General features: G+C 30.1%; 1 protein-coding gene across 2 annotated transcripts; it reads left to right on the top strand.

Annotated features, from left to right (window-relative positions):
• The first annotated feature begins 721 nt into the window (after window positions 1-721).
• LOC108692562 (PEST proteolytic signal-containing nuclear protein-like) lies at window positions 722-10,397 on the top strand. Of its 2 annotated transcripts, none has more exons than XM_018200868.1 (3): window positions 722-879; window positions 9,851-10,066; window positions 10,158-10,397. In XM_018200868.1, exons 1-3 carry the CDS (start codon window positions 733-735, stop codon window positions 10,395-10,397), a joined length of 603 nt encoding a protein of 200 aa, XP_018056357.1. In that variant the 5' UTR covers window positions 722-732. The 2 variants fall into 2 exon arrangements, with proteins under 2 accessions (XP_018056357.1, XP_018056358.1); XM_018200869.1 differs by having other exon boundaries at window positions 725-879; window positions 9,867-10,066.
• Window positions 10,398-10,423: the final 26 nt, after the last annotated feature.

The following is a 10,423-nucleotide window of genomic DNA, read 5'->3' as shown; positions in this document are numbered from 1 at the left end:
CACACACACACACACACACACACACACACACACACACACACACACACACACACACACACACACACACACACACACACACACACACACACGCGTATATATTATATTGTGTGTCGATAGTCACAAACTAGAAATTATAAATATAATGATTTCATTGTTAAAGGCGGAAAATTTAATATTTCAGAAAAATTCTGTACTTGAATTCTTCATAACGTGACTAAAAAATAAGATATTGAGTTAAAAAGAATACATTTTGTTGGAGGATGAACAATGCGTTCACGACTTCTAATTACAATTTCGAGATAACATTAATCTTTTTTACAAGAACATTTTTAAATATAACAAAAGAGTCATTTTTGCACATTAAATCTCAATTATTTTGAAAACTTAACGTACTGAAATTTAACTTGCGGCATCATTTTGAGCATTCAAAAATCTATTAAAAAAAACACCTTATTAAAAGAAACATTTTTTGTAAATTAATCTATTAATTATCTTTATTCACAGTTTATAAATGTAGCACCAAATCCATTTATCGACACTACGATTTTATCGACAATGGGAAAATGTGATACATAGTTCAAATCAATTTATAAAATTGATATTGGTGCCGCTAGCATACGGTGACTTTCGCCTCACACGAAAAAGGCCGCCATGGCCTCTCTCAGGTTTCTCTTTGATCAAATGCACGATGTAAACTAAACCATAAGTTCGATCTCTTGATCTCTTTTCTTCATGTTGGCAACAATGCAGATAATTTCGATTTTTAGGTTATCTTATATATGGCGTAGTCTGCGAAAGTGCTGTAAATCTGGCTCGAGCTGTATCTACAGGATATTGACAAAATGTCCAGGAGAAATTCCGGAGACGATTTTAGAAAAGGTTTTGTTCATTTTATCTATTATGCTGCCAGTGAATATAGATAACGCGCATTACAATTCTGGGAAGACAGTTATAGTGATTTCGATCATTTGCACTACGCTAGATCAGTGCATACTAAAAGCTGCTATACATGAAATTAGCAAAGTTAAATGTAAAAGTATATAAATATTTTAAACAATTGACTATTTATTAATGATATTGTCATATTTACTAAAATATACATGTATTATTTCATTATCAAAAGTGATTACATTGTATCTCACTACATTGAAATGTTTTATATAAAACAGCTTTTAATATGCACTAATCCAGTGTAATGCGAGTGATCAAATTCACCATTAGATATTTCCATAAATTATTAAATCAATAGTCTTTTTTTGTATAAGTGAATGAGGATTTTATAATGGGCGCATTCAGTGGACTCGACAGTGAGTGAGCGCTTGCTATTATTGGTATTCTTTTAGATCATCCAAAATTTTAGATCTAAAAGAATATATCAACAGCAGCGAGCATTCACTCAAATGTTGTGTCAGTTGAACACAGTCAATGAGTCAGTAATCTGTAATTGGCCGACTTCACCAACTTATTGATAAGACTTAGAACTATCAACTATCGAATTGTAGAATAAGCTTTAAGCTATAAAAAAATGGCCTTAATTTATTATTCTTGTCACATTTGACTGTGACTGGTTAATTTCTTACAATTTAAGATTTAAAACTTTAAGTAACAACTTATTATAGCTTATAAGTCCGCAAACATAAAAAGTGTAACCCAAGAAGAACAAAGGTTTGAGCACAAGAATTGCCATAACACTTACTTAAACTTAAATGTAGACGTAAGTAACACACAAGTTTTCACATATGACATACAATTTATTATCGTATCTCTAAGAGATGGCAATAAATCACACATCTAATATATCATATGCCAAAAATTGTGTGTTACTTACATCTATAACTTAACTCTCTAAGTAAATGTTACGACAATTCTTATGCTCAGATCCTAAGTTCAGATCTACAATAGATGTTTTTAAGCCTTAAGCCGTAAGAAATTAACAGTCGAATAAGAGGAGATTATGATTTGTCCATTTTTTATGGCTTAAGACTTAAAAATCTATTGTAGATCTGGATATCAATCATGAAACTTTTCCTAAGATGAAAAGTAAAAAATAAAAAATTTATCCATTAACTTCAATGGTTAAAATTTTCACTTTTCATCCTAGAGATAAAGTTTCATAATTGATACCCCCGGGATAATTGATTATGTTTGGTCAATTCCTTAAGGCTTAATGTACGCTCTACAATAAATCATTATTTAAGCTTTAATGGTAAAATAATAATAAAGGTAAAAAATAATAATAAAGGTAAAATAGTAATAAAGGTAAAAAAATTGACCAATCACAGTCGTTAATTTTTAGCTTCTGACTTCTAATTTATGATTAACGACTTATTGTAGAAGGCCCATAAGTCTTAAGCCCATAAGTCTTAAGATTTACTTGTTTTAATTGCATAATTTTGTTTTGTAACTGTATGACGTGATTTTTTTTTTTTTTTAATAGGATTACCACTCTTGCGGTAACCCCGCAAACACAATAAAGTAATAAGCCTTAAGCTTTAAGCCTTAATAAAATATTTTTTCATTAAGTACTTTTCAAATTATAAGGCTTGAAAGTTACAGTATCGCCAGCATTAGCATTATGCAAGATGTCCGACCGACGGCTAAAACCTTTTGAATATTGTTCAGAATCACGTCCTGGATAATTTGTTAAGATCAAGGTCATTAGAGATTATTTCTCTTAATTTCATTTTTGCACTAAAAATGAAAATAAGAAGTATAATCTCCATTGATCTTGATTTTGACAAATGTTATTCAGAACATCTGATCTTGAATGACATTTAAGATTTTAATTATCGAACGAATACCTTGCATAATGCTAATGCCGGCATTACTGTCACTTTTGAGCCTTATAACTCGAAAAGTAAAATTAATAAAAAATTATTTTATTATATAGTGAATGAAAAATTATTTTATTATAGTGTTTTGGAAAGCTCTCAGAGTGTGCTATAAGAATATGAAAAATAGGAGGTTCCATTTAAAAAATTCAACTTGATTTTCACATGACCTTGCAAACTCCAGTCAAGGTCAACCTTTTATCATCAATTAGATAGATTTTTTGATATCCTACAACTTTGTTTTTATATATTTTTCACTAGAATTCGTTTTCGAAATATTTTAGCGTTTCCAGACTTTTTTGAAGACCCTATATATACACTGGAATGAGCATCTCCGCTATGAAGCATAGAAAAGCATAGTGACAATTGTTCAGCGCCATTTTTAATTTGGTCAATATAAGAGCGAATCGGAAGCTTTCAAGTATTCATGCACATTTACGTTTAGTGTTCTTTAATGAGACGTATATATCAGCAAAAGTATCGTGTGTGGGATTATATTTGAAAGATTATAAAATTTTACTTTATAAAAATATTACTTTGAAAGATTATAAAATCGCATGATTAAAATGTACAAAGCATCAACATGAAGTGCTGTGGGCAGAGAAGTAAAAAGGGCTTCGCTCAAATATCGGGATATCAAATATCCCAACTAAAATGATGGCTGATCAATTATGGCTACGAATTTTCCTTGATTCCTTGATTGAAAATATATATATAGTTCAGTAATTCATGGTAGATAGCAGAACGAGTTCAAAATATGCTATATTAAAAATTTGATTAATTATATTTAATCTCCATTAAAAGAGGATACTAATTTTCAAGGGTTTCATGACCATTCGAGAATCGTTTTATTGTTTTCATATGTATTTTTCTTTGTTGAAATTAAAAATAATTATTATAAATATCAGACTTAAGAAAAAATTCGTATTGAAATAAAATATATAAAATATTCGCATCGTTAAAATCATCGTCAGTTATGTTTCATTGATTTAGAAGTTAATTCCAAATTGGATTAAATGCGAGAATTGCACCATGAAACATTTTAGAATTAGATTATACTTTTCATTAGAACATTTGTTACAAAAGAAAATTAATAATCTTATGAAAAATATGAAAACTGTAAAATACGATTTAAAACATCAATTATTGCTTTCTAACTAATCCTTTTTACGAATCATTTTATATGTTTAGATTCGATTTCAATTGTAATATATATATATATATATATCAATTGTAATATTGGTAATGAAAATTAACTACGAAAAAGTTCTTTTATTTAAAAAACAATGATGAATGATGAGATGCCCTCCTTCTTTTTTATTCGGATTTGGGACCGACTTTTATAAGAGATAAAGTTACATCTCCTATTTACATATATATATACACATATATATATATGTATGTGTATATATACATATACACAAGGTTGCGTTTAAATAACGATAAAATATAGGTATAAAGGACTAAACTAAGTCAAAAAGTTCTCTACCATTTTCGCAGTAATTAAAATATAATTATCTACTAAAAATCGCCGAGTATTGATTTTCAATAATTTTTTACTCAAATATTATCAATTTTACAGAAAAACAGCAAATGACAAAAATTGTGTATTTTCTTCTCAAAGAGTTCTGAGAATTTTTTCAGAATTTTTTCAGAATGTTTAGTACAGCATTTTCTCATCTTGGAAAAATAGTTATCGAAAATGCAGTTAAGAAAATGCAATACAACATTGATAAAAAATTCTGGGAAAATTCTTAGAACTCTTTGAAAAGAAAATAAACAATTTTTGTCTCTTTGTTTTTCTGTAAAATTGATAGTACTTCAAAAAAAATTATTGAAGACCAATATTTGATGATTTTTAGTAATTGATATTTTATTAATTATTACAAAAATTACAAAATGGTAGAAGACTGATCTTTCGACTCAGGTTAGTCCGTTCTACCCCTATGCGAAAGGTTTGCTCTACCCCTATTTCATTTCGTTACTTGTCAAACACTATACACACACACACACACACACACACACACACACACACACACACACATATATATATATATATTTACATATATACATATTACATATAAACATATTTATATATTTTACATTACACATACATAATATTAGAATTCCTGCTCAATTTTTAAATAATAATTTTCCAGCAGGGATACTGATTGGTGACTGTAAGAGAAATGAATAAAAAATGAATAAAAAAAGAAAACATACATATTTGTATATATGTGTAAGCTTGGGCGCGTGCGAGAGTATAAATATATAAATATACATATATGTGTGTGTATGTGTGTGTGTGTGTGTGTGTGTGTGTGTGTGTGTGTGTGTGTGTGTGTGTGTGTATGTGCTCGTGCGTGCGTGCGTGCGTGCGTGCTCGCGTGCGTGCGTGCGTGCGTGCGTGCGTGTATAAATAGGAGTAATAATGTGTAACTTTATTACTGTCGATTCCATATCCGAATAAAAAAAAGAAGGGCATCTTGTCATTTATTATTATTTTTTAAATAATAAGAGAACTTTTTCACAATTATCATTATTAATATTACAGTCGATGTAAATCGAATCTAAAAATATAAAATGATTCGTAAAGAGGATTAGTTGAAAAGCAATAACTGATTCATCTATTTTCAAGTTTTCATATTTTTCAGATTATTATTAATTCAGATTATTTTTAAGATTTTTATAACAATTTTTTTTATAACAAATGTCTTAATAAAAAATATAATCTAATTAACGTTTTTTGTAGTGCAATATTACTCGCATTTAATTCAATTTGGTAACTTCTAAATCAATGAACCATAACTGATTGATGATAGTGATTTTATAACGATACAAATAAGGATTTTATTCACTTTATTTCAATATATCAATTTTTCGTTAAGTCTGGCATTATTATAATATTATTTTCGGTTTCTATGAAGAAAAATGCATAAGAAAACATAGAAATAAAATGATTTCCGAGCGAAACCTTCGAAAATTGATACTCTTCTTTACTAAAGAAATACTTGTCCAATTTAAAAAATATTTAAAAATGTGAAAATGGTGTATGCATGAAAAAAGTTCAATTTTCATGTAAAAATTCAATATAAAAGTATGAATTATAAAAAAAGTATATGTATAAGTTATCGCAAAAATTACAAGTATTTCTTTAGATAATTCAATTGACAATAACTGAGCAAAATTTTAAATTATTTGGATTAATTTTGTGATAGTTGTAGTGTCCACCATATTTTAAAACAACAAACGCGATTAAAGTTTCAATAATAATCTCTTTCATCGATTTAAATGGATGCATGATTTTAACCGAAACCAGTATAATCTATATTAAAATGGTATGTCAACGTCATCTATAGTACAGATGTAACTATAACGTCGAATAATGACTGAAATATTCAGGTAAACGAAACAGTTTAATGGCAATGTGGAGGCACCGATTGCTATGAATCTCTCGACATAATCAACTGTATCTTCGTCAATATTGGGAATTTCACTTTTGGATAAAAAATTTTATATTTTTAAGGCTTCCGAAGTCATCACAGCCATATTAAATCGTGACGAAAGAAACGAGAAATAATATGTTAATTTTTATTATGTGCCATTTATAAATAAAGACAATTTGGATAAAACAAAATGATGGGATTGCTTTAAAACAAAAAATGGACAAAAACTATGCTTATTCTTCCTAGTTAGTAATCATAAAAAGTGATAAAAGGTACATGAAGTGCTTTTATTCAATGCGCATGCGTAACTTATTTTCAATTACCTTTTGCCAATTACATCGATTTAATCAGGATTTACAATAGGTGTTTTAAGCTTTAAGCTATAAGAAATTGACTAATTACTCCGGATCTACAATAGATTTTTAAGCTTTAAATCATAAGGAATGGACGAATCACAATCAATTATTCTCCTCGCATTCGACTGTAATTAGTCAATTTCTTACGGCTTAAAATTTTTTTAAAACACCTATTATAAATTCGGACTTATGGCACACTTCTGGACGCGGAAACGCTTGTCGCGCGGCAAAATAAGACGCGGTAATCAGTAAACACATTAGAAGCTTATTGGCTACTGCATCACATTTTGCCGCGCGGTAAGCGTTTCCGCGTCCAGAAGCTATTACAGAATGCGAGGAGAATAATTGATTGTAATAATTCGTCCATTCTTTAAAGCTTAAGGCTTAAGGTTCTTGACTCAGCCAGCGACACAAAATCAAACGGCGGCCTGGCGAAACCGATAGCCACACACAAGCACAAGTCCATGTACATACGCCAAGAGCACACGTTCATGCTTGGGTTCATGCTTGTGTATATGGCTATCAGTTTCGCTAGGCCGCCATCTGATTCTGGCTGAATAGTTAGGAGCCTTAAGATTTAAAAATCTATTGTAGATCCGGGGTAAATTTTACCTGTTGAGTAAGTAGCAAGAATACTCAATCATGTGCGGATTGTCAGATTTACCTCACAGATAAAATTTCCAACCAAAAGATGGAACCGACTCTTAAGACTTAAAACACTTATTGTAGATCTGGACAGTTCTGCTAATAAAAAACGTTATACCTAAGCTTTAAATCTTAAATTGTAAGAAATTAACCAGTCATAGTCGATTCTTCTCACATTCAATTGTGATTGTTAATTTTTTAATAATAATGGTTAATTTTTTATGGCCTAAGATTCTGAACACAATGAAGGAAATATTAGAATAAAAATAAATATTAAGATTTCAATCTGTCAGATTCCAGTGTAATTAGTAGATTGAAATCTTATTTACTTTTGTTTCCAATATTTGTTTTATTATATTATGCGTAGGACCTATGATTTAAAACTTAGATAATGGCCTATTGTAGAAAATCATTGAACTGTTTAGGACTTTCAACTATCGACTCATTGGCTGCGTTCAACGGAATCAACAGTTGAATGAGCGTTCACTGTTATTGGTGTATTCTTTCAGATCATCCAATAAATATTTTAAATCTGGAAGAATATATCAATAGCAACGAGCGTTTAATTGTTGACTGTTGTTCACTGGAATGCGGTCATTGACTACATTTACGGCACTCTTAATCAGGTTTAATAACATCCATAAATTATGAAACTGGTCACAATCGTTCCGTTCTTCCAGGAAACAGTTATAATCGGCCAATTTTTAATAACTATGGATGTTATTAAACCGATTAAGCGTGCCGTGTAAATGTAGGCATTGCAGAACCCCAATTGTAATAATTAATTTGAGAGAAATCAAGACAATGTTACTTTTGATTGTTTGGCTCACAGCATATAAACACATCCACAAAAAAAGCGGTATACTGAAAAATTAGGAAAAATTTCAAATGACTTATAACTTGATAAATAATAAAGATAAAAATATATTTAAAAATGCAAAATGAAGTTTGAAGTGTCCACTTTAAGAATATTTGAATGAGATTTATGCTGGGTCATTATTATTAAAATGTCAAATGACAAAGTGAAAAGATGAAAAGTTAATAATCGAAGGTCTGTGATTATCACGATGCATGGCATAAATCAAGTATGACAGCCTAATGGGATAAAATGCACATGAAAATATGAAACTTTATATTTAAAACACTTTTTTTACGGAGTTCGATACGATTATTTTTTATTGAATTATTCCAAATTTAAGATACCGCTATCATTAGCTAGAAGTTATGATAATTAATAATTGTAATTAATAATTCATTCCAATATGAACTGCATAGAATTTGACGGATTGGAATTAAATCTTATTTTGTGTTTGTATGTGCGTGCGTGCGGATATGTGTGTAGGCGCGCGAGCATGCGTGTACGTCACAGCAAACATAAGAACCCCACAGCTTGTCACTTCCGCAGTATTTACCGATTCCTGTCTGCTGTGCGTGCGCGCACGCGCACACACACACACACACAAAACAAAATAAGATTTAATTCCGATCCGTCAGTCTATGCAGTTCATATTGGGATGAATTACAACCCAGCAAACGAGAATGGATTGAAATGAATTGAAATGGGTTCAGATTTTCAGAAATATTGATTCACGAATGTTAAAATGAATGCTTTTCAATTCTGAATGCATTTTTATGCATTTATAGGAATTACATGGAGCATATCTCTATTTTTCAATCTAAAAATATTAACTTTTTCTGTGCAAAAAACACACAATATTGTTCAATTCAAAATTTTGAATAGGAAATACAATTTTACAATCCAATTGCATCCAATTGAATCTAATTAAATTAGACTCCAATTGAATCCAATTGAATCCAATTAAATTCAAAAAAAGTATTCGCTATTTAAAATACGCATTCGAATAAAAAAAAATTTCAATTCATTTTAATCCATTCTCGTTTGCTGGGAATCAACTTTAGCTAATGATAGCAGTACCTTAAATTTATAACTCAGTGAAAAATGATCGTATCAAATTCCGTAAAAAAAAGCATTTTAAAGATAAAGTTCCATACTTTCATATGCATTTTATCCAATTGGTTGTCATACCTGATTTACGCCATGCATCGTGATAATCACGGATCTTCGATTATCAACTTTTCATCTTCTCACTTTGTCATCTGATATTTTGATAATAATGGCCCAGTATAAATCTCAAATATTCTTAAAGTAGACTTTAAGCTTCATTTTGCATTTTTAAACATTTTTATCTTCATTATACCAAATTATGATCATTTGAAATTTGATAAATTTTTCCTAATTTTTCAGTATACCGCTTTTTTTGTGAATAGTGTAGAATGTATTTCGCATTATAAGTACGATTGATTTTTACTTACATCGTAATTTTTTCAAGTACTTGTACAAAATAATTGTGTGCGTGTTCACACAATTATGTAATAATTATTGTAATATACAATTTTACAGAATTACATAATTTTAATTTTACCTCATAACTTTATACAGCTAATTTCTTTAATTTAATTGTTAAATTTATAGGATTGCATTAAACATAACTCGCTTAAAGATTTCCGGTTAAAAAATCAATTTTGTTTAACTTGATCTGAACTTTGCCAGTGTTTGACGTTGTCAGGGTCAAGTGTCTACAGAACCGAGGACAGGAGAGAGGATGACAGAGGTAGGGATCGTTCTCCGCTCAGAACCGAGGAACGTAGCAGTACAGACGATTGCGATCAGTTGGATGCAAAGAAACAGAAGTTGGCGTTTGGCTTTGGGAAAAAGACTGGCAATGAACAGAAGAAAGGAATTCAAATTAAATTAGGTTCTTTCTCCGTAAGTAAAATATTCGCTTGACTTTGATGCTTCGTTTTGCTACATACATTTTTGTTGTGAAATTCTGCCTCTCATAAAATAACTGTTACAGAAGTCAACTGCGAAGACGACAGTACAAAAACCGACAGTAGCCTCGGTGTTCAATGCAGACGATGATGAAGAACCAGAGGAGATGCCAGCAGAAGCGAGAATGAGGATGCGAAATATCGGACGTGAGACACCAACATCGGCTGGACCAAATTCGTTCGGCAAAACAAAACAGGGATTCTGCGACTCTAAAAAGATATTTGAGAAAACACTAAAGAAAGCAATGGAAGAGGCAAACAAATGATTTTCCATATATTATATATATATATA

The sequence above is a fragment of the Atta colombica genome, unplaced genomic scaffold (genome assembly GCF_001594045.1).
Source record: "Atta colombica isolate Treedump-2 unplaced genomic scaffold, Acol1.0 scaffold77, whole genome shotgun sequence".
NCBI classification, from domain to species: Eukaryota; Metazoa; Arthropoda; class Insecta; order Hymenoptera; family Formicidae; genus Atta; species Atta colombica.
Note: the sequence above shows the minus strand (reverse complement) of the source record. Positions and strands in the feature narration are given on the sequence as shown.

What these genes read in the sequence shown, in the direction of transcription:
- LOC108692562 (XM_018200868.1), top strand. Translation starts at nt 733, where the DNA reads ATGTTGGCAACAATGCAGATAATTTCGATTTTTAGGTTATCTTATATA. An exon ending in CGGAGACGATTTTAGAAAAG is followed by an intron (nt 880 to 9,850) that starts GTTTTGTTCATT and finishes GAACTTTGCCAG; the next exon opens with TGTTTGACGTTGTCAGGGTC. An exon ending in TTAAATTAGGTTCTTTCTCC is followed by an intron (nt 10,067 to 10,157) that starts GTAAGTAAAATA and finishes TAACTGTTACAG; the next exon opens with AAGTCAACTGCGAAGACGAC.